Here is a 24717-nt window from a genome sequence, read left to right as displayed (position 1 = left end):
GATTGTACGTCACGTGTCGGCGTCGGCGGTCAAAATGTGCCTTCTAGCGGTCTTGCGATGCAAGAGTGCGCAAATAAGCAAGGCGTCTAGCTTCTTCGGCCCGATAGATGATCTCGGATATGCTGGGATCATGGTGGTCCAAACACGGGAAGATGGTATTCAGGGTATGACGAGGTGGTCGAGCATATAGAAGAAATAAAGGACTGTAGCCGGTAGTTTCATGCTGAGCGGTGTTGAATGCATATGTGACAAAGGGTATATTACTGTCCCAGTTCTTGTGATCTGATGCAACATACATAGACAGCATGTTCGAGAGAGTTCTGTTCGTTCGTTCAGTTAGACCGTTCATTTGGGGATGATATGGCGTAGAGTGCCGAAACCTTGAGCACAGACACGAAGCATCTCTTCCATCACGTCTGCTGTGAATTGTCGGCCATGGTCACTGATTAATATTTTGGGAGGTCCATGTCGAATAATTACAAAACGTAGCATGAAGGAAGACACATCGGCTGCAGTTGCCGATGGTATTGCAGCTGTCTCGCAGTACCGTGTTAAATGGTCGGTGCAAACGACTATCCAGCGATTTCCATCAGAAGACCGGGGAAAGGGTCCAAGGAGGTCAATCCCGACTTGCTCGAATGGAGTTCTAGGGGGCGGCACCGGATGTAATCGCCCTAAAGGAGCACTTGTTGGGCGCTTATGGCGTTGGCACTCGTTACAGCTAGACACGTATTGTTCCGTCGTCTGGCGCATTTTGGGCCAGTAGAATCTTTCTTGAAGACGGCAAAGAGTTTTCGCTGTGCCTAGATGACCGGATGTTGGGTCATCGTGCATAGCCTGCAAGACATAAACGCGAAGACTCTTCGGATCCACCAGAAGATATCGTGAGCCGGTTTTGGTGTAGTTCTTTTTGTAAACTAGCCCGTCTCGGATGCAGAAGCGCGTAGGCGATGATTTTGGTTTGGTAGCAAGAAGCTGTTGTATGGTGCTGTCCCTTTGTTGCTCATCCTTAAAGGTCTTGTTATCGGGAAATGGTTGGTCGAGTGATGCATGGTTTTGGGACGTTAAACCCCACAAATCAATCAATCAATCAGGATTTTACGGTATATTGTAGTTTAGCACGTAAAGCATCGGAGATTGAAAGAACTGGCCATGCTGTAACGACTGGACCTCATATTAATGCCATAGCACCTAAGTGACGTCAACCTCTGTGTTAACACACTTATGTGCATGCGTGAATGTTATTTTTTATCATAGTGGTCTGAATAGCAGCGGAATACACAATTGCACCGTAACTATCTCGGAAACGACGCCTATTTTCTCTTGCTGAAACATTCTACCGAATATCTTAGTACGAATGGTGATTAAGTCAAGAAAAAGGGTGGCTGCATCTACGACGCAATTTTATTTTATTCTTGTAGTACTGTGCTGACAGTCTTCAAGGTAATGACGTAGGTATTACATCCTGTCGATTCTGATTCAGCTTGTTTTTTAAAATGTGAACACTTTCTTTGTGCAGTTGCCAGACTACGCAAATGGCTTCTTCAGAGCGACGATTGAAATTCCGCATTGATGCTGAAGGTAGACTTAATAATACTAAAAAAGTCACAGCTTCGCCACAAATGGAAAGCAATGAATGCGATAGCAACAAATTGAAAGGTCATGCGCAGAATGGCAAGCAGATCTGAACGTTCCCCGGGTTTCTCACGCACAAAGGACGCACGAAACGTACTCAAAGGTACAGATGAGTGCGAATAAGCGTCTCAGTGGTTACTTCGCTGTGTATGAAAAGCGCGCCCTTTTCGGAAACGGAGGCTGTGCAACGATTGGAGGGACCTTTGTGCGCCCGGTAACTACAACATAATCGTTTCGACGAAACACAAATGTTAGCCAAGACGTACTATTCTCCCTACTGCAAGATAAGGGCGAGCGATCGAGCGAGCACCCCCCACCTCCCTATTCTCTACACGGGCTAAAGTACGCGTAAGAGATTAGAGCCGCCACGTGCGCACTACGCCATCTTGCTGATAATGCTGAAAACACGATAGTCCCTTCCACGAGATGCCCGCCCTTAGCGGTAAGTGGTACGAATACGAATAGCTTGCCGTTTGAGCGTTGAAGGAGGTACCCTTCAGTGGCTGGCTCAGTGGTTAACGCCTCCCATTCATGACGCGGACTTTCCACATTTGATTCCGCATGGCAAAGTCTTTTTCCTGTTTTTTTAAAGACTATAGTCTTTCTTGTGAACCTTCTACGCCAAAATTTTGGACTATCTGTCTGTGTACATTTTTCTGTTTGTCCATTCTTAACGGTAACGGTACTCTAAACGGAACCAGCCGATGCCCCAAACGGCCGACCCCATCCGCAGCGCCCACCAATGTTGCTCAAGGTTCAGTGTTCATACTTGTGCGATTGTCAATTAAAAAGCAATAATTGCGCATATATGAGGCACCATAACAACACGTAGATATTTTGTATGTGCGTATTTATACCAGAAAATGCACACGTAAGTAATTCTAAGGACCGCAGCATTTATCACGCTGCGCTGACAGTGCAACGCGATGCTCAAAAAGGCGAGTGTTTCCAACGCTTTGCTAAGATGACACGGTGGTGGCACCTACCCGTCGCTTTGCGTTCTACACCTTATCGCCTCCGAGACAGGCATGCATCTTTCTCCGTAGTCGCGCACGCCTTCCTTCGCTTCCGAAGATAACTGCCACATAGCGCTCGTATCTTACGTACAGCGATGCGCTCGTTCGCCTTCTCTGCACGGATCGAGATTCTTTAATGCAGCGCTTCCAGAAGGCCACAGGGGGCGACAAAGCGGCGATCTGATAAGAAGGAAGCTGAGACTAGCCCGCGGGATTTTTTGGCGGCAGGGCGATGGGATGCGGTGATGGTCGCGCTAGGCGCTATGGTTTTTCTCCATGAGTGCTGCAGACCAGAGGCCACTCCTGTTTGGGGCGTCCGTTAAGGTGGGGTCGTTGGCTCGTCTTCTACTGCGAGTTGCGTGTGAGTCTGCTTTCCTGCCGTTGTTTCACGCCTGCTTTCCTGCCGTTGCGTTTTGTACCGTGTGTTCCATTTGCCGCCAGTCTGCGGGCATTGTTCGTTGCGAGCTTTTGGTCCTCCTATATGCGTTAGTGCCGTGCTGTGCCGATCTGGAAGGCTGGATGTGATTCTTTTGAATCGTGAATTAAAAGTGTTTCTTGCTCCCAGCTTTGCCGGCTCTTGTCGTGCGAATTGATGAGTCACTAACACCCCTGAGTGTAGGCGGGGCCTTGAGGTTTAGCGTCCCAGAACCACGATATGATTACGAGAGACGCGTAGTGGAAGGATGCCAAAAATTTGATGATCTGGTTCTTTTGTAACGTCTACTGACATCGCTCAGTTAACGGGCTTCTACCAATGCGACCGCCGTGGCTAGTACTGAACCTTGATGTTTGGATCGGTCGCCAAGCACCATAGCTACTGATCTGCCGTGGTAGATTAGGTAGTCTTCTAGGCCATTACCATTCATGTTGAGTTAGAGGACATGATGTCCGCTTACAAACATCTGCCTTTACATTCATTTCTGGTCCTTACTTCTGGTTTCTTAATTCACTTTCTGTTTCCAATGCCGGTAACTTACGTCATGATGGTTCCTAATACAATGTAACGGTAAAACGAAACAAGAAATAAATTAAATGTCAAGAGTACAGTCCAACGCGGTAATTTTAATAAGTCTAAAACGTTCAATATTCTTTCACTTTTCGCAAAGACTTCACTGAGTGAGTGCTGCATGGTTAAAAACTTCTTAATTTTTTTTCTGTTCTGCAGGTCGTGTATTTCACCGCTCCCGCCCCATACGTCATTCTAACCGTGCTGTTGATTCGAGGAGTCACCCTACCGGGAGCGGGCACGGGCATCGCCTACCTGTTCATCCCACAATGGGAGAAGATATTATCCGGCTTCGTAAGTCAACCGCATCAAGCAGTATGGGGCCGTGTTCGCAAGTCGACCTTGTGGTTCAATCTCGTTTTCCTTATCATTTTTGTGAGCCTAATGCTCGTGATCGCATAGAATCGGTAAGCAAGAGAAACGGTCACCGAGGTCGGTTTGAGAATAGTGGCTTCATAGCTGGTTATAAAAAGCGTTAAACGCAAAATGCGATAAGAAGAACGGGAGGAAAGGATAAGATTGCCTGTTAATGCCGACCAGCGGATGCTTGATAGAAGTGGGAGCAGCTCAGCTGCAAGAAGAGTCGATTGCTGCATGCCGAACTTCCGACATCGCAGGTATGGCAGCAGGCGTGCCAGCAGATTTTCTACTCGCTCGGTGCCTCGATGGGTACCATCATATGCTTGGGCAGCTTCAACGACTTTCGCAACGATCTCCGCCGGTGAGCTATGCCTTGAGTTCCACACACAAAAACATCGCATACATATCCCCATAAAGGGAACCCTGAGTAAAAAAAAATATGCGAAGTAGCCATGAGTCGATTAAAAGTTCTGCAAATAGGTGCTCTATATTCATCGCCGCAGATGGTCATGGTTTGCGCGTACTTTGTTAATTAAAAATTGTTCATTAAGGTATTGCTTATTTTTACATCACAATTATTTTTTCTAATCAGCAACTTGCTTAATTAGGACTCAAAAATGCGGGCTTGCTTTAGTCAGGCAATACAATCGATCACATAATTTATCTGAATTAAAGGTGTGAATTAGTGCAATCCTATTTACTTTGGGTAATTATGTAGGTCAGCCATGAGCTCCTCTGTTAGTCCGGCCCTGTACTATCGGACATATGGACCTTTATATAAATACCCCACCAATGTCATACGCCAGTGACCGCTTGAATGTACCTCGCCCGTTAGGAGTTCCAGCGCGGCCACTGCCGATATTTGGAGCACCAGGCGCACACTTGGCGATAAAGCACGCCGACTTATGCTCACCCCCCAAAATTATTGCGCTCTTGATTTTTTTTTTAATTTTTACTGAAATATTTACACGCTTTCAATGCGACCACGAGTTGCCGAATTTCGTTCACGGAATTCACGAATTGTCAAAGATTATTATTTCGTTTTTAAGCGATGTCATTGATTCTTCACTCACCAATATGACACTTTCAATCCTTCCGAGCGATAATCACTCTGCACACGAGCGACCGCGAAAAAAAAAATTCTGGATATGATCATGTCACTCGTGAAGTGGCTTCGCTACCATCGACCAATGCCTTGTCTTGTTCCCCAGTGACATCATGATCATCACGATGGCCGACTTTTTCTCGAGCATCGCGGGCGCCATGGTCGTATTCGCCGTGCTGGGAAACATGGCGCACAACCTGGATCTACCGATATCCAGTGTCGCTGAGAAAGGTCAGTCACAGTTTACGAACGCGGCAATCTGAGTATTCGTCTCTTGGTCAGTGGGAAAAAAAATGATCAAGTTTGCATCAAGTCGCACACAGCTCGTCACAGCGGAGCACGTTCCCGTCACCGCTCGTACGGGCTCCCCGTTGGCTGACACGTCTAGCTTCGAGGTGCATATGGCTTCCTCCTCTGGAGTACGCACTTCTCTTCACACGCGCCACGACTGCCTGGAGAAATAACTAAAAAAATTGCAGCACGTGTGCATGCTGTGAAAGCCACTAACGTTATCTAGTTATATGGACACATACCCACAACGCCATCTATTGACCAACTCGTAAACTACTGGTGGCTACATACTACTACTACTACTACTACTACTACTACTACTACTACTACTACTACTACTACTACTACTACTACTACTACTACTACTACTATCACTACTACTACTACTACTACTACTACTACTACTACTACTACTACTATCACTACTACTGCTACTACTACTACTACTGAAGAGGGGATGACCCACGGCCTATAGAGCTTCGCCCCTAAAACGGATGCAGCCAGGCTATATATGTACTATATATATAATGAGTGGAGGGTGCAAGCGCTGTCTCCCACGAGGGCTTGGTTGCTTCTATATTTTCGCTCTTTTGTTGGTGTTTTCTTTGTCTCTCTTTACTTTTGTTTCTGTGTTTCTTCCTCTGTGTTATTCTTTATTATTCGTTGCACTACGCTTTACACTCTCCTCTTCTCCATTCATCCTCCTCACTATGACTTTCCTCCTCGCGCTTATTTCTTTCTCTGTATTTTTTCCTACATCATACTATACAAGGCTATGCTATGCTCTGCTGTAGCGTGTCAAGACTTCCGAATGGTTAGCATGCTTGCCTTAGGATTTAGGGTATGGGGCCTCGAATATAGCATCGTGAACAAATATTTTTCCAGCGAAAAATTCATCTTTCTTTATAGCTTCCCGTCTTTCTCTTTCTCTTTATTTCTTTCCTCGCTCTTTGTACATGTTTTCTCACTCATTAAGGTTATTACAGGCCACGCCATCTTGACAAAAAATGGGACTTTCCACAAGTTCTCTGACACATAGTTTCCTATAAATATACTATAGGGAACTTTGGCGCTAGTGTTTATGGGTGTTGCAACGCATGGCACTTCGGCGAGCATGGGAATGATGGGTAGTACGTGGACTTGTCTAATCTTCGTACTTTATGCTCCTTTTCGCTTCGTGTGACTTGAGGCTGCTTTGTCACGAAAGAACAATCAGCAATAGCTTATCGGTTGCATTTCACAAATTGGATCTGTTGAGGCCCTCCTGTTCGAATCGGGTCATGAAGTTCAAAACGGTTTGTTGTATTCTTGGAAACAAAACAGACGCTGCCATAAACGAAGCCTCAACTGCATTCGAAATCCGCAAGCATGAATATATAGACAGATTCATGTACTACCCATCATTCCCATGGTCGCCGAACGACCACAGTGCCAGAATTCCCTCTACAGTTAATTTTAAGAAACTCTATGCTCTAGCGCGCAGCAGTTTATGATAAGGATAGTTTCGTATCAGGGTCCACGTTTGGCGGTTGACTTTGGAAGCGTCGCTGTTTAAAGAAGTTGGGGTGGCTTTGCTTTGGCGGTGTAAAATTTGAAGGAAGAGCAAATCTGGGCGGCCTTCCTCGGCACATCGGCAAAGCCACGCCTAGAGATCGCCAGTTAAGCCAAGATGTAGCCACATAGAGACGGAAAAGCCTGACAAAGCCAAGTTGGGTCTCTCTCTGTTTTTCTTCATATGACTTCATTTCTCTGTCATACTATTTATTTATCTTTGTTTTCTTCATATTTGTTTCTCTTGCTATCTTTTCTTGGTCCTTCGCCCCCAGCAACGCAATCATATGGTCCCTGTTAACGCCTGTTCAAATAGCTTGCGTACATAAACTGCCACGCTTGGCTTCGGGCCGTGGGTACAGTGGTTAGAGACCCACCTGAACATGAAAAGTTATTTCGCTTTATGGATCTACTCATCCTCTCCCTCTTCCATAACTTGATCTGACAAATTGTTGGGACTCGCATGGGGACATCATGGCTCGGTGAGGTTTTTCTGTGAACATCTGACGGCCTAGTCTCCGACTGAAATGGCTTCACTGTTAAAATTTCGTCTTCACACTGCAATAGAACAGGTGGATAGCCAAGTCGGGGCGCACGCGAAGAACTGTGGACTACGGCGCCCTTCTGCATAAACTTCCTGTTCGAAAAGCAATGCCTTCGCTTTCTGCGTGTTCCACCTGGCACTCGCTGTACCCTTTTCTCACAAATTCCTGCTTGACACGTTGAAGTGATAAGAAACTTAGTGGAATAAAAAAATTTAATCACTACGAGATAGTTCTAAAGGTGTCAGCGGTCATTTCTTCATCCAATCAACTTGCATCTCGGGGCACATGCATGCTGTTTTAACGTAAAGGGTGTTCTCGCACATTTTTTGTCGTACGCAAAAGCTTTCCTGCCCGTCGTGAAATATCCGTCTATTCGTTTTAATGTTTTTCAATTATAAAATCCTTTCTTCACTCCTGTGTTGCAAAGATAACATCCCAGGTGGACATAGGGAATGGCAGTAGTAAAATGTTTCTTACTCCTAAAATGAAATGCGTTCGTAGTTTTCTGGCATTTTTTTAAGTGTTCTAAATCTCGATTTACGCCAGATGTCGTTCCCTCCCGCACTCGTAAATTGTTTCAATTCACGTGAAATTCTTCGCACTCAACATACTTTTTTTATCAATCAATCAGCCTTTATTTCTCTTTGAGAAATATGGGAGTAGCGGAAAAAGCCGCAGTAATGCGGCTTGACCAAGCTCCGGCCCCCCACAAAGTCCAGCAGCCAATAGTCGTGTAGAAAGAATTTCCGTTTGTGTAGCATAGCCCTTAAGGGTATGAGTCGGAGTATAACGCAGCTTATCGGAACTTCACGCTTTCAAGTCTGACGTAATAGAGACGCCACACCATACAACTAATTGATTCTAAGAAGACTTCAATCGTTTTGCATCCCACGATACCATGAACTGAGCAGCCGCTTTGTCCCGTGGGACGTTTACGCACTCATTTTCCATAAATTTCGCCCACAATGGCTGATGCAAGAGTATGCCGTGCAAACATATTGCATCCAATATACCTGATCTGGCATAGTACGCGTACTGATGCTGTCAGCGTACGTATGTAGACAGTACACACAGCACGCGCTTACACATGTGAGAATGACTTTGAGGCTCATGGCCACCGTTTGTGCCCAAAAATACTAAATCGAGGAGCTTCTGCAAAAGATTACTGCGTGTTTCAAAGAATTTTCATTAGAGACGATGGTTCAACTCCTCAAGTGCGAATTTCTAACGAGCAATGTCTACCTGAGCTAACTATAACCCAAGAAGGCATTCTGGGTCTCTTACTTAAAGTAGATGTGAAAAAACGCCCTGGACCTGATCAAATTCCCAACGCCTTTTTAAGGCGTTATGCCGAGTGGTGTTCATTTTATCTGTTGGACATTTTCACAAAATCACTTCAATCCGGTGACGTTCCGATGTATTGGAGGCGTGCCAAGGTAATACCGATCCATAAACAGGGTTCCAAGTATGACGTCACGAATTTTCGACCAATTTCTTTGACAAGTACTTGTTGTAAAACACTGGAGCACATTTTGACTACTCACCTAGTGAAGTTTGTAGAAACAAATGGTATTTTAGGTAATATTCAGCACGGGTTTCGCAAAGGGTATTCCACAGTTTCAATTCTTACTGAGGTTGCGCATGAAATTGGTCAGTGTTTAAATGGAAAAGGTCAAGTAGGCAACATATTTATTGATTTCCGAAAAGCATTTGATAAAATATCTCACAGAAAGTTGCTTAAAAAGTTGTCTTGTTTGACTGGTGACAGTCAGCTATTAAAATGGATTGAGGCGTATTTGTCAAATAGACAACAATTTGTTGAATTAAATAATGTCTCCAACACCAATAAACCAGTCAGATCAGGCGTTCCGCAAGGGTCCTTAATAGGCCCTTTACTTTTCTCTATCTATATCATTGACATGGGTGCCGATTTTTCTCAGCAAATAGCTATAAAACATTATGCAGATGACATCATTGTGTATGTGAAAATAAGCTCCACTGACAATCAGCTGGAGCTTGATAACCATTTACAAAAAATTAGTCTTTGGTGCGACGAATGGCAAATGGAACTGAATGCATCAAAAACTCTCTTCATGCGCATGACACGTAAAAAAGATCCGTTATCCTTTTCTTGCAGCATTAAAGGTACAGTGCTGACTGAAGTAAATAATGTTAAGTATCTAGGTGTTCATCATACACATGATTTCAACTGGTCCATGCATGTTGACAGTGTTTGCAATAAAGCCATGCGTAAACTTTGGTCGTTACGACGAAAACTTCACGATGCCACCCCGGAAGCTAAAACATTGGCGTATAAAATGACTATTCTTCCAGTACTGACCTACGCAAGTCATCTATGGGAACCATACACCAAAACAAATGCACTAAAATGTGAGCGTATACAAAACAAAGCCTTACGGTTCATCTTCAACTCCTATTCCAGAACTGTCTATTAGTGAGCTTAGAGACAGGGCCGGTTTAATGACGGTGAAACGAAAAATGCAACATATTCTACTGATATTTTTTTTTCAGATACTCAATGGAGACTACAAAGTTCACCTAAAGGAACACATCACACCACAGCCATTTACCACATCCAGAACAAAACACTCGAAACATATCACACCACTTAGCTACAGAACAGATTTATTCAAGTATTCGTTTTTGGTTCGGAGCATTGATGACTGGAATCAATTACCTCACTACATAGTCGAACATTGCGATTTACAAAGGTTCGAAAAGGCTTTGTCAGAATATTTGTAACCAAATTACTTGTTGGTTGAATAGGGTCAATGTACTATATCAATATGTTCAATATGTACTATATCACTTCTATTTTTTTCCCTTTTTGGTGACGTGTACGAGATGTACTCGAACATGTTTCTTTTATCCGTGACCTATGCGGGATGTATTCTGATATAGTTTTGCGTTTTTATTTTGTTATTTCCATATAGCATGCGTCTTGAGCGTACAGTGTGAAACTTGTTTCCACATATGTTCTTCGTACGTGCCAGATATGTAACCCCAACTCCTGTCTTGGCCCTTAGGCTGACAGTATGAATAAATAAATAAATAAATAAATAAATAAATAAATAAATAAATAAAAATTACTCAACAAACGCGACGCAGAATTGCACGTGTTTCATCTTAATTATATACACTGCGTAGTAGGCACCTTCAAGCGGCGAAGGGATGAACTTCGAACCAGAAGTACCGTAGCAGACGACGCGCCGTATGGCTTTCCTACCTATTCAACAACAACAAAAAAGGCAGATCCCACGTACAGTGGGAATCGATGATATGCGAAGCAGGAATGAGGAAGCTTGATGTGTCACTTTATTATCAGCACGACGTTACGAGGGGGAGGTAAATGATGCTGAACATGACTTCCGTGTCATTATTATCATGTTTGGATGTGTCGTTTGCCTTCATCGTCTATTCGCTGACGACATGATTTTGTACCTTTCAGATGAAGATAGCCTTCCACGCAGCCTGCGTGTATTTTCCCAGTATGGCGACATTTCAGGTGCAGTGCTGAACATCTAAAATCCTGGTATTTCTTCATTGGCTCTCCAAACTCCCACCTTAGCGCCGGTTTTCCTATTCAGCCGGCCGCGTCTCTTCGTATTTTAGGTATTTTATACAACCACTACGGCATTTGCAAATCCGTTTGGTTAAACGCTCTCGTAGAAGTAAGACTGAAATTCAGTCTTCTTGAGCGGAGGTACCTTGCGCAGACTGTATTTTGCGGTCGCCTTTGGTACCTTTCTCACGTCGTGCAACCATTTTTACGTATCATGCGATCACTGCAGTCTGCTTTGTGTACTTTTTAGGCGCGAAGCTCCTTATAGCTGCACCTGTTTGTCCCTCGTAGCCTTTGTAGGAGTGTGTAACACGTATAACATTTTGACCTCCACGGTGGTGCCGGTGAGATATTTCTTCTGTGCGCTGTTGAACAATAAAAGATTGTGCTCAATGTACATGCCAATGGTTGCTAAGGGGGAATGAGAGACAGGAGAATTCGGCTTTTAGTTAACGCGCACGCTGCAATTCCCATTAGCAGCCATTGGCATGTACATGGAGCACCATCTGACAAGAAAGGGTTGCTACGTTATACTCACTGGGTGTAATTTCCTTGGTTTTAGAAAGGTTTAGCGAGCGTTGGGCCGCAGTGTCATGAATACAGTGAACTAGTATATACCATGAACTCGAGGTGGTTAAAAGTGGGAAGTAGACACGAAGCGCAAGCCGTAAGAAAGCGTGCGTGTGCCTCCTCTCGTTCAGTCCTTGGAATCTCCGCTGGATGACGGTGCTTCTACATGAGGAATATATGATGAAAAGATGCGAGATGGTGGTACTTGGAGTGTTGAATAGGTGGGCGAACGGACACACAGACAGATAGATGCATGGACGGACGCGCGGATGGCTGCACAGACGGATGGACGCATCGACGGAGGCCGGAGCGGATGCATGGACGAAAGTAGGGACGGACGCACAGATGAACGTGCGGACGCACGAACAGACGCACGCACGGACGGACGGATCGACGCACGGGCGGCCACACAGACGCACGCATGGATGGACGGAAGCAAGAACGAATGAACGGACGGATGCTTCGCCCCACTATCCATCATTCACTCCGTGGGTATGCTGTCATTTTTTTTTTTTTTTTTGGTCAGGCGCCACTGAGTTGTTCTCTCGTGAGGCACTGGGACAGCAGCGTTCTCAGGGAGGCTTTGCTTTCCCTATAGTGTCCATACGCTGTCGGCTGCTGGCACTGCGCTTTCTTTTGCGCCTCCGCACAAACGCTTGCTTATTACTTTCTGGGTACTCACCTTCGTCATTTAATGCCTCATGTGCACCTTAACAGGGGGCCGTAGTCAATAACACTTTTTCTGTTTTATGCAACAACTGTTGCATTTTTTCGCCATGTTCAGTCGACCTGTCCTGGCATAGATATGTTGAACAACTACATAGTTGAGGCAACTGCTGCTTTGTTCCTTCCGTTGGTTCCCCCAGCCCGCCGTGCTCGCTCTAGTCGTGTGTCTTGGAGCACGTTAACGGCTTCTTTTCTGCCTGGACTCCTCCGGGACTTCATGTGGTGCCTGTGGTGGGGTGTGCTTCTCACTCTCGACCACCTCGAAAGGTGGAAAATGGTTGTCAGCAACATGCCCGCACTGCTCCCTCCGGGAAACAAAGTAGCATTTTCTGAGGCATTGTGTCATTGCTCGGGTTTTTTGGAGAGCCGTAAATTCTGGATATCGCTGCCTCAGAGTAAATCGCTTCGTTTCTTCTGGGCGTTGTTCGCGAGGACACTTCGCTTGTCTTCTCATTGTTGCCGGTTATTTATGCCTCTGGCTCAACCTCTGCGAGATGGTTGCAGCGGGCCGCCGCCGCCACGCGCTCTTCTCGATTCGAGAGCGATTGTACTCGGAGCTGCCGTCTGTTTCGTCGAAGGAGCTCTTCTTCCTCGGTGAAGAGGAATTTCTTCGGCACTGGTCTTGCTCGTTTGTGTCGGTCTGTGACGGAGAAGCAAAACTTGTCTTTCGGCCAGCCTGGTATTGGTAGGCTGATTTGTCAATGGGCCAGCAGAAATGGCATGCCAACATGTAAATCTGCAAAATGTACACATTCATGTTTAATTTCTGTCTCTTGTTTACCTTGAAATAGCTTTTGTGGCTGTGTTTGTGTGAACCATCGAATGTACATGTTATTTCAACGTCATCTCATATCCATGTTTATGTAATTGACGCCTGTTTTGTCATCAACGTTATTGTATGTCTAAGAAGAAAGTGTTTCGTTGAATGTTATTGACATTTGTGACAATAAATTTTTTTAAACAAGTGGCCTAGAAAAATGGCAAATGTTGCTTTGTTAGGTGTCGTTACGTAACTGAAACTTTGGGCCATTGTATAGGCGGTTTCAAGATTGCAAGCGTTGTGCCCCAACAAATCTTCTGGTCACCTCATTTGCCAGCTCCTAAAGTCGAAACCGCAAGGACATTTTCATGTTTTTGTAAGGGTAAGGAAAGTCACCTATTAGTTTTTCAAATAAAAAGAACGTTGTAAAACTTTTATGTAGCTCAAAAGAATATTTATTCAGTTAAACTTTGACAAATACGGGAAGAAAAGTGTCAGAAATTGGCGGGCCATTTTCTAACGCTCTTATTACCCACCGATGCTATTAAAGCACAGAGGTAGACAAAACCGGCTGTCATCAAGAGCCTGTGTTTGTAAACAGTGAAAGGGTCTATACACGGGAGCCTTCGAATGTACAGTTGTACATCTCAGTATATGACGTCAGACGTCATCAGCTTGCTGCGGCACTTGTAGCAGAGAAAATACCGTAAGCACGTTTGGGGCATTCACTGCAGTGGTTTGACTCTAAACTTTCCTGGCTCACCTGTGCATGAGCTAATTCTCCTGCACTATTCAAACTCAATGCGTTCTCTCATGGCGCGCTGGCACAGAGATCGGAGAACGTCACGCCATCGTGACATGACGTCGCAAATTTTGATGACCTGTGGCGTCATAACCACGTCGTTATCAATTCCTTTCATAGCTCGTGCTAACGATGATGGTCAATCCTCCGTTTGATGAGGCACATAAGGCTCTCGCCTTAATGGCGCGTTAACCCCACGTCTTACGCGTGCTGTGTAACTTGCCCCCAGGCCACGGCCTCGCCTTCGTGGCGTACCCCGAGGCGGCCAGCTTGATACCATGCTCCAACGTGTGGGCTTTCGCCTTCTTCCTCATGTTGCTCCTGCTCGCCATCGACAGCCAGGTAAGTTTGTTCTCGGAGTGTGGCCGATGCGTCATTAGATTACTCAAGCTAAGCTATTTGATAAGAAAGAAAGGTGCAAGGAAGAAAAATATATATTCACTCTGTAAAGCATTATTTCACGTGGGTTCCATGCGCGAAAAAAGACATTGCAACGAAAATTTCCGTTTAAAAGGTTCTGGAGGAGTAGAAATGCGCATCTATTCAAGCGGGAATAACGTTGTAAGGTCTGGCGTCGCAGATCAAGGGGGGTTGTAAGGTCTGGCGTCGCAGGCCAAAAGGATGAGTCTTCTTTGTCGCAGAAGGGTGCGCTTCCCAAGGAGCCGATTCTCGGGAGACGATAATCCCGGCGTAAAGACGTCCGTTCTGGTAAGAAGGTCGTGGTCGATCGCCGCTTTTGACAACCAGCTAGGTGGTCCTCGGCCAGCAAAGTGCCGGCGGGCGACGTGAGGACATCCGGTGTATTGGCACCCAACCATCTGGATTAGAGTCCGCGGGACGGCTGTCGCGCTGGACAGCGTAGTCATCTTGCAGTAATGGCAGGGGGCGTGCAGCCGAACGGCGCCACCATTGTCTGACGATAGTTATAGCGCGAGAACGAAACGACGACACAGAGACAAGAAGGACACAAAAGACACGTCCTTCTTGTCTCTGTGTCGTTTTGTTCTCGCGCTATAACTATCGTCATGCCATACCAACTAGCCCAAGCTGCCACACTTCTAAGCCACCATTGTGTGCGTTCGCACAGTTCACGCAACGTGGTGTGCAGGCCGGTCCTTTCGTCTCTCTCCGAACCAGAAGTCGAGTGCTTGAATAAGAGAGCGTGAGGAGAGGACGGCGAGAAATGTGTTTAGTCTGTCCATTAAACGGACTGAATTGTTTTAGATGGCCATGAGAAGAATGGGGAGGGGCAACCGAGGGGTTAAAACCTGGCTCCCGTTTCCTCACCGTCCTTCTGGTCGCAGCAAAGGGTGCTCTGCACTATCGGCTCTGCCGAGGCAACATGCGACGGTTCGAACAGTGAAGAGTCTTGTAAACTTGTACATATGTTCGTGTACATAAAGTCGAGTTGTTGCAACGTACCGAAAGGCGCTGGTCCCCATTCGTTACACGCAGCAGCAGCTAGGACAAGACAGGACGGACATCATGCAACCAACCTTCCACTCCCTTCTATAGCAACAGCTGCTACGCAGCTGAGAGAGCTCTGCTCAAGGGAACAGAGGGAGTGGGCAGAAGGTTGAGTTTTACTATCGGTTTTAAATATGGCAAGAACATAAAACTTTTTATTGGGATAGTTGGTACATGTTTACGGAAACAGAAAAAGACCCGTACCATTGAGGAAGGAAATGTAGGACAGAACAGACAAGGCGTCCCTCGCAACTAACTTTATTCTCGGTACATCAGTTACATACATAACCAATATAACAAATGTGCGCGCGCATGGTTGCTACGGTTATATCTATCACTCATGTTCCAAGAACAAAGTTAGTTGCGAGTGACGCCCTGTCTGTTCAGTCCTCTATTTTTTCTCAGTGGTACGCGATGGTACGCGTCTATTTTTTTTATTTCAGTGAGCATGTCAAGAAGACTGCCAATAAATGCGAATTTCGGCTGTTTTTGCATCAAGTATTTTAAAACAATTCCCTAAGACCACTAGCGTAACTTTCGTTCGTGATTGAAAAAACTCGAGTGAGTTAGCTCTGAGCAGTCATACGGTACTTTTATAGTTTTAGTGCACGTTTATACTTTATAGTTTTATGGGCACAGCAGCCACTATCATTCACTTCTCTACCTTACTTTTGCAGTTTGGGTAAAAGATGCTCAGGGCGATGAGGACACGAGTTTTTAATGACACTGAGTCGTTCGCTGTTGTGTGGCTTACTTGATAAGTGATACCCGCGGACGGGCAGGCCAGTAGCAAAGAAGTTTGGTGATGCTACATTTGGTTATGCCTGGATTTCCGCGCATATCGTGGCAGTAAATGTTATTAACGAGGGTTACATGAGCAGCGCGAGGGAGGTCTTGTATAATTTCAACCAGCGAGTGTCATAAGAAAGAAGAGTAATATAATTATAAATTTAAATAGGTACTTCTAAATTTGTGTGGTGTTGAAGCTGCCGTTGGTTTTCATGCTATTTTTTTTCGCCACGAAACACCCGAGTATATCATTTTTTTTTTCCTTTTTGCCCTACTCGGTTTCAGTTCGCCATGTTCGAGTCCTTCTTGGTGCCTCTCAAGGACGAGTTCACATTCCTCAGGAAATACCCGGCCACGATGTCCATCGTGACTGCGGCCGTCAGTTTCTTGCTGGGCATCTCCATGACGACGCAGGTGAGCCGAAGAGGCGTTACTTTAACGGATGATGTACCTAGTATGACTTGTACTGTTAAACTTGTTACTCGATTTTGCATGTGCTGTACGCATGTTCGCAAGACAAAGGTACGTCTCACTTTCGTGCCATATACTCGAGTGTAGAAGCGACGCGGAAATAAGGCTTTTCATGGCATTTTATGGAAGAAAATCCTTTTCCAGCGACCAGTGTACTGGACACTGATCGCTGGGCCAGTGCACTGGACATACCAGTACCTTTTCCAGGACCAGTGTACTGGACATATCAAAAAAGGCGGTGCAGAAAAGCAACCAGTGCCCCAATCGGAGCCGAAACAATTTTTCGAGGCTTCTATAAGAGGCGAGCAACATAATCTTGAATGTTTTACCTCCCTCTGTCCCTCTTTTTTACGGGGGTGCCTTAGTGAATATGGTTGTTATGTGGTAAGAAAAGCGTGCGCATGGCGTGGTTGAGTATACAAATTATTTTAGTCGCTTTCTTCGCGAAATTGAATTATTTTAAATCGTGCGATCTGACCGATGTTCTCTTGGAACAATGATGCAACAAGGTAGCTTTTGTAACCAGTAGTTTTGTAACCACATCGTGTCAGGCATGCAGGAAAAAAACGCCAGGCCTGCGCGGAAGGCGCAGCACAGTCACAGTGAAAGCTACAAGAGTCGCCTCCCAGAGCATTTTCTAAGCAATAATTGGGTAACCGCTGCAAGCACAGTTTTTTGATGCCCACTACGGCATTAATAATAAAAAAATTTAGGGTAGTAGGTCGGCATTCGCTATGCTATTTTTCGTCAATGTCCTGAGTAGCGAGGTATTCACTAAGCACATTGGAGGAATTTCTTGCCAATGGTTCATGCAATGGCTGACGACGATGAGGATTATGCCTTAAGTAGGTATGCGCCGCAGTTAATAGCTGAACAAAAGCAATCTATTGTAATGGGTTGGAGCATTGGACGACCCACTCCTTATGCTATTCACATTGGGCGACGACTGGTTGGTCTTTCGCGGTTTTAAAACGCTTTATAAGTCGTATTAACGCGATTGCTTTCATGACATCAAGCCTACCTAAGGCAAGTTTGTCGACACGTCCCAAGTACTGGCGTCTCTGAACAAAAGCAATCTTTTTTAATGGGTTGGAGCATTGGACGACCCACTCCTTATGATATTCACATTGGGCGGTGACTGGTTGGTCTTTCGCTGTTTTAAAACGCTTTATAAGTCGTATTAACGCGATTGCTTTTATGACATCAAGCCTACCTAAGGCGAGTTTGTCAACACGTCCTAAGTACCGGCGTCTCTCAGTGGTAGAATACTGGGCTGGCACTCAGTGGACCCGGGTTTGAGCCCCACTGTGTCACTGGTACTATAGGTTTTTTTTTCTTTCTAATCTCGTGTGATGTGGTTACGGACACCGGTGGTGGCGGCGGACAACTACAGCGCTGCGCGAGATTAGAGTTGTGATCTCATAACAGCTTTCGTTGTAAAAAAGAAAACTTCAGTTGGTTAACCCTCAGAATAAATACCCGCGCCGCCCCCGGTACTGCAGCATGCCTGCCATTCATTTGTGCAATAGAGCAATGATTGTCCATTTTCGTTCTGGCCATAAACACATTTTCTCTGATTATCAAAATACTATATCCATATTATAAATTAAAAGTTTGTTGTTCCTTGTCAAAATGTTACGTGTCTCAGAACAGTGAAGTCAGAATTTTTTATGAAATTTGCCAGGACGTCCAATTGTTTGACAGAAAACTATCGAAATGATCACGAGCTGGTACGGACAAGTGATACGCCTGTAATTCGTGAAGTCTGCCTGACGTCCCCTAAAGCACTCTGTGTATAGGATCCACGATACTTTCTCGGGACGGCTTTAAGCTCTCCCATAGTAGAGTACCCTGTGCTCTAAATCATTACCCCCCTTTTCTAACCCCCCCCCCCCACGATACCTTCGCCCGAGGGACGGCATTGAGCTCTCCCATAGTAGAGTCACCTTTTTTTTATTTCTCTATGGTAGAGTACCGAGTACTCAAATCGTTAACCACTTCTTCTAAACGCACGATCAAGCCAAACGTGTCACGTGGTCTTATTGTCGTGTACGCACATGGCGTAATTTTTGTCAACAGACCCATGGGACGGCTTTATGCTCTACAGTATATAGTATAGTACATAGTACTCTAAATCGTTACCCTCTTTTTCTAAACAAATTTATGGAAATCATGCCTGGATGGGACGGTGACCTCTGTGGGTGGAGCTTACATTTAATTTATTCTTAGGCTGTAACCGACTATAGCGGCGAGCGTCAGTGAAGCCCAGCCATCGAAAATGAAACAAGAGCATCCTCTATATTCAGCCAAGAGCATGTAGCGAGAGGAGGAAGTTGCGTCAACCGAAATTGACATATGGACGCTGAGCGCGCTCCCTCCTAGATATTTTACCTTCATGACGCTATGTGCGACTGTTAATGACGAAATTTTTTTCTCTGATCAAAACAGGCCATTTTTGTGTTTTATAAGACGGTTAACCTTCTGACTGCACCAAAAGCAACACTCTTTCAAGCGAGACGGCAGAATGCATGAAAGCATATGTGCAAAAAGAAATTCTAGTATTCGATGTACTGGGCATTGTTCGACTGTGAACACCATTGTACTTAGTCTCCGAAATTTTGTTGGATGTTTTTCAAGAGCCTCTTTGATAAAAGTAGACATAAAACATTTGTTCTACCCTACGAAAAATTCGGGACGGAAAGGAATATAACTTTGAAAAACCAGAATATAGCTACATGCAAGAAGTCCTGGCCATTGGCTTAGCTGGTGCATCATCATATGCTGCCGGAGAAGTGGCACACTCTTGGCCACGACACTCGCTGCTAGCTACCAGCTGCATTATTCAGTGTACTTCTCTGCACTACCTGGTGCACAAAACATGTACTAGCTAAGTGACCCTAGCTGTTGCATGTTTCCTAACAACAGTAAAGTTGATGCCATAAACACGACCACACAGGGACGCGTAAGAATAATATATAGAATGAAAGAGTCTACGTCCTTTTTGGGTGTGTTTTTAGCTCCAAGTATACTATTGTCGCGACAAAAATACTGCTTAAAACGATAGTAAACTTCAATGTGTGTTCCAATACTCCCCGGGTACGGCTAAATAGCCAAGTGGACGGCGGCATTGAGTGTTATTCCGATACTCACGTAGCCGGCAAAATAGACAGCTTCGAGAACCTTCGAGACAGCTTCGATCGTAGACGAAAACGATGCAGGCTACTTTGGTGTCCAAACAAAATGGCAGCTCAGCGAAATGCTCGGATAGCTCAAATCTCACCATAATGGTCGTCTGCACATAAACTTACGCTTCTGCGGACGCTCAATATGAGTAACGTTCTATTTTTTTTTATATTTGAACGCATAATACGCTAACAAATGAATAGTTACGTTTGTTTATCTTACATTCCTTTTCTCGACGTGAGGTGGCGTCTCGTCACGTAGACGCCATCCAGACGTGTTCCATTTCTGGGAAAGCATGGGTGTGATACTGCCTTCTAAGGTGTCAGCGTAGACTGTCCACGATGCTGTCTATAATCGGCACACAACCCTTGTCTTGTGACACACCACCACCAGCGCCCTGCGCATGCATCGGTAAATGCGACCTCTGTAAACACGTAGCGCGTTTTTAGAGAGTTTTAGTACTGCGGAATGGTGCTACGTACGCATCACGCAAGTGCCTTGCGTTACGTGGCGTCGTTTGCCACTAATCGGCTTTTATTACGCCGTAGTACCCGCGTACGTAACGAGCGTGAAGTGTGTTGCGCCATCTGGTAGATCAAAATAGAAGCACGTGTTGTTGACAGCCAATGTGAGCCAATCCAAGTGTTATAGCCAGATTATGGCCATATTTTAAGCCACAAAGCCGGTCGGTGCTTGCCTTCGATGCCGCCATTTTGCAAAACGAAGTCTCGCGCTGTCACGAACTTGTTCGAGAGCGGCGTGATCACCTCGTGCGTACGTAGCGGCTGCGTACGTAATGCGATACGTGCGCGTTGCGGTCTGCGCATGCGCACTACGCAGAACGTGGCGTCCTTACGTACGCAACGCCGCCACGTACGCAGCGTACGCAGTACTAAAACTCTCTATTGCCTCCCGTCATCTGCCGTTTTTACGGCACGATTCGTGATGCCAGCTCTTTGTTCGCGTGACTCCAGGAGGACATAGGCCGTTCAATGTTCGATATACGAGAGATATATGCGGTGAATCGTCACGTACCCTGCTTGCGGCGCAGTCAATGAAATGCCAGTTCTGTCTTGTCTCGAACAACTTGCGGGAGAGACAAACTCATTTATCTTCGATTCCGGCGTTTGCGACTGCGCAAGTGCGGAGAGTAGTGTGTATACAGTCAAAGCGCAAGATCTTGTCTGACTCAACACTTGGTGCTGACATTGCACGTCCTCCTCTTTCAAAAAGTAAGTGGTGAGGAAGTGATCACACTTGTAGGAAGGTTTAGCGAAGGCGAGAGAGGAACAACTGCACCTTCGAACTCCGTGTAGTTTAACGGCCCTATAATTTCCTGCTAAATATGTACCAGATGACGTCAACGCGCAACCACCTTCTACGCAGGGTGGTCTGTACGTGCTCAACCTGATCGACACGTACATCGGTGGCATGATACTGCCCATGATCGCCGTCATGGAACTGTACACCGTGTGCTGGTTCTACGGTGAGATTCAACACCTCTCCGCAGCGTTGAGCCTAAATAGATAAATGAGATCAGTTCTCACGAGAGCATTCTTTGAGGCATGCATTTCGCACATTTTTTTTTGTCAATCTGGCAAACGTAAATGGTACCTATATGGTAGCTTCCTGTTCACAGCTTGCATACTCACACCACAGACGAAAAAAATGTTTGATGATGATGTCTTCAAAACACTGAGAGAAAATTGTTGATGGCAAGATAAATGTTCACTATGACGCATGTTTGTTACATTATCAGAAGAAGAACGGTTGTCACGTACTGTACAATTATAAGACTTCGTTGTTGTTGTCTTTTACGTTTATATGTAGTTCAGTTACTACAGCATAGATTTTACCACCAAACCTGTTCCATATCTTGTACTTCACTTATCATGTCGCTGTCCTCTGAGCTTCTGACAATCATCAATAAAAAAACGTCCCCTGTGTTCATTACCAAACTGCAGGCCCAGAAAGGATCTCATTGGACGTTGAATACATGCTGGGCTCGCCTCCAAGCCTCTTCTTGAAATTGTGCTGGGTGGCTGTCTGCCCGATTGCACTGACGGTAAGGACGAACCGATACGTACCCGTGCTTTCCTGTGCCCTTGACGCGTCTTGTTGTCCTCCAGAGTGACAACAAAGGCGAATTCAAACATAAGCTTGCATAAGCAAATTTAGCTTATGCAGCAACGGAAAACACCGAGGCTGGTAGAGCAGTTTCAGTGAGCCAGGAAAGGCCCACGATCAAAAAACAAGCAGACCCCACGAGAAATTGAAATCTAAGGCATATAGGAAGCTCCCTTGAACTATAGAGGTAGCAGCAATGGCGGATGACACTGCTGCATAGCGCAGCGCTTCCAACTTATAGATCTCCTATATAGTAAGTCCTGTGATTGTACGTTCTAAAACCAGGATATGAAAGACACCTTAGTGGAAACCTCCTGATATCTATACTATATACTTGATGTTCTTAAATGTGAACCTAAATCTAAGCACGCAGGTAGGTTTGCCCTCATCGAAATGCAGCCGCCGCGACTGAGATTCACTGCCGCGACCGTCGGGTCTGCAGCGGGTAGCTGTAAGATGGCTGCGTTGATGAGTTTCTTTGTCGGAACCATGCCGGTTGCTGATCATGAAGCCTTTGCAATGCGTGGGAGAGAACTTCAAAATTAAATGCTATGAAAACAGTTGAATGAATGCGAAAGCGGAAAGGCCTCGTCTAAGTAAGGTTATTCATGAGAGAAGTATCCTCGGCGAAATAACAAGCTTCGCGAAGAATACGCTCCAGGCTTCGATATTGTTTGTGTTGTAACAATCTTTAGATAGATAGTGCTGGTAAAGGGGTGAGAAGGAATGGCACTGATTGGTAGGCCACGTCAACGTACCTCCATCTTGCCTTGACACATTTGTCTCGCTAAACATTCAGATTTGACCAGAACATTTATAACAATTATAAGAACATTTATAAGAACATTTATCTAATGCGTCATTCTGCGCTGTGCTTTCAGCTCATCGTGGCACGTTCCGTGATGACGCACAGTCGTACAGAGTCCAATGGGGTCCTCTACCCTCTCTGGGCCGACATCCTGGGAATTTTCTTTGTTCTCATTGGTCTGGTGCAAGTTCCCATTTTCGCGTGCATCTACGCCAAGAAGATGAACTTCGTACGTGCAGTGCCCTATATTCGCACTTTGTTTCGCACAGTATTTCTGCAGCTTTCCCACTGTAATGATCATGCTTTTCTCATTAGCATCACCCTGAACAAAATAGGAAGTGCTCACGACTGCGTTTGCGCTAACCCCCTTATTTTCTCTAACCAGACTGCTTATATAGTCTGTCATTGTGCTGCTTTAGCCAACTCATCGTTCACCTAAAAAAAATCTGCTATACTTGAAGAAAGGTAATGTATATGCTAGGCTTACAACGTCCCACTATAAAAATTATCTTACAAGTGAAAGATTATTCATTCAATGACTGAATACGGAATGTTACTAGAAGTAGCACCATAGTGTACTTAATTACCTGACTCAAATAACTCGACTTTAATTGAATATTTTACTTTCTAAACATTTGCAATGTGATAACGTGCGCTGTACTGTCAGCATGTTCGTTTCAATGACTGGATGTGGAATCTTACTAGAAGTGTCAACAAATGAACTAAAACTCTTCGAATTTTTTTAATATACGATTGTATAATCACTTCTAACGCGCTCTTTACGGCAAGCATACTATATTCAACATCTGGCTGTAAGGTTCAGTCAGCTTTATAGCTTGAATACAACGCGCTTAACCGAAACGCTTTGCTTTTCGTGGCTGTGGCTCACCATGCGTGGTGGTTCTCATGACCGGCCCCGCAGGACTGGGTGAAGTGTCTGAGGCCGGCACGCGACTGGGGTCCCCGAGACCCGGTCCTGTACGTGGACTACATCCGTTTCCTCCGACGACGCGGCGTCGACAGAAGCGTCTCCGAGGCGTACGCCGCACGTGTCGAAGCCGAGGAAGACGTCACCATTGCCTCCTCCACTCAGGGTCTTATCATCAGCTCGCCAAGCACCTCGCCCAGGATAGGCTCCAGCGAGAGCCTGCCGTTTTCGTCCGGACCAAGGCCGGAACTGCAGGTTCCTCCTTCGACCAGGAAGGATGTTCTTACCCAGGATAGGCCCGGAAGGACCAACGCTGCGACCGAGGTCAGCGTCGTCACCAACACTGGCCCGGCCAAGGTCGATCGCGAAGCCAAGAACGAGAACGAGGACCCTAAGGCGTAGATGTGCGGACACCGTGAATCTTCCTCCGTCGAAGACGTCCCACGCGTGGCGTGAACGTTTGTCGTCCGCCACCGCATCTTGGTGGACTGAAAGCGGGACATAGACGTAGACATCTATGGGTAATAAACTATAGCGCAAAACTTGGCCTGGCCCTGGCTCCTCTTTAGGATGCCATCCTACGATTTACGCTTTCGGGTGACCATTCTTGGCCGTAAAGGAGTGGAAAGGTATTGTCCTTTACGACTTTAGAATGACTACAAGCTTCTTTTCCAGAACAGCGGCTCACTTGTAGTTCATGCGCAAGAATGCCGTGCTATTTTGTTGCCGTTCGGAGCATGATTACTTTTTCGCTGTAAACGTAAGTATGCCTATTATTAATTAAAAGCTTGTCATTTCTTAATAACATTTCTGTATGGGAAGGCCACGTATACTTGAAGGACGCCAGAGATGCTTAATGCCTCGTAAATAAGCGAATGCGAGTTGCTGGGGCATCTATCAGGTACTCCTATTTCGATCGTACAGCGACAACTGTGGGCGGAGATCTCATCTGGACCGTCCAAATGAGGTGCGTTCGTTATACCTGTCAATACGT

The 24717-nt window shown here is 45.6% G+C and overlaps 1 protein-coding gene across 2 annotated transcripts in view; it reads left to right on the top strand.

Annotated features, from left to right (window-relative positions):
* LOC119181795 (sodium- and chloride-dependent glycine transporter 2) overlaps window positions 1-24265 on the top strand; it is a 28959-nt gene extending 4694 nt beyond the window's left edge. The window contains exons 5-13 of one of the 2 annotated variants that reach the window (XM_037433038.2): window positions 3817-3951; window positions 4275-4378; window positions 5229-5353; window positions 14180-14292; window positions 16492-16620; window positions 21247-21346; window positions 21825-21925; window positions 22869-23024; window positions 23718-24265. In XM_037433038.2, coding sequence (XP_037288935.2) covers window positions 3817-3951; window positions 4275-4378; window positions 5229-5353; window positions 14180-14292; window positions 16492-16620; window positions 21247-21346; window positions 21825-21925; window positions 22869-23024; window positions 23718-24125 — 1371 coding nt within the window. In that variant the 3' untranslated portion in view covers window positions 24126-24265. The remainder of the gene's footprint in view (window positions 1-3816; window positions 3952-4274; window positions 4379-5228; window positions 5354-14179; window positions 14293-16491; window positions 16621-21246; window positions 21347-21824; window positions 21926-22868; window positions 23025-23717) is intronic. The other variant, XM_075874627.1, reaches the window with a different exon arrangement.
* Window positions 24266-24717: the final 452 nt, after the last annotated feature.

The sequence above is a fragment of the Rhipicephalus microplus genome, chromosome 10, assembly GCF_043290135.1.
Source record: "Rhipicephalus microplus isolate Deutch F79 chromosome 10, USDA_Rmic, whole genome shotgun sequence".
NCBI classification, from domain to species: domain Eukaryota; kingdom Metazoa; phylum Arthropoda; class Arachnida; order Ixodida; family Ixodidae; genus Rhipicephalus; species Rhipicephalus microplus.
This window is presented reverse-complemented; position numbering and strand designations above follow the sequence as displayed.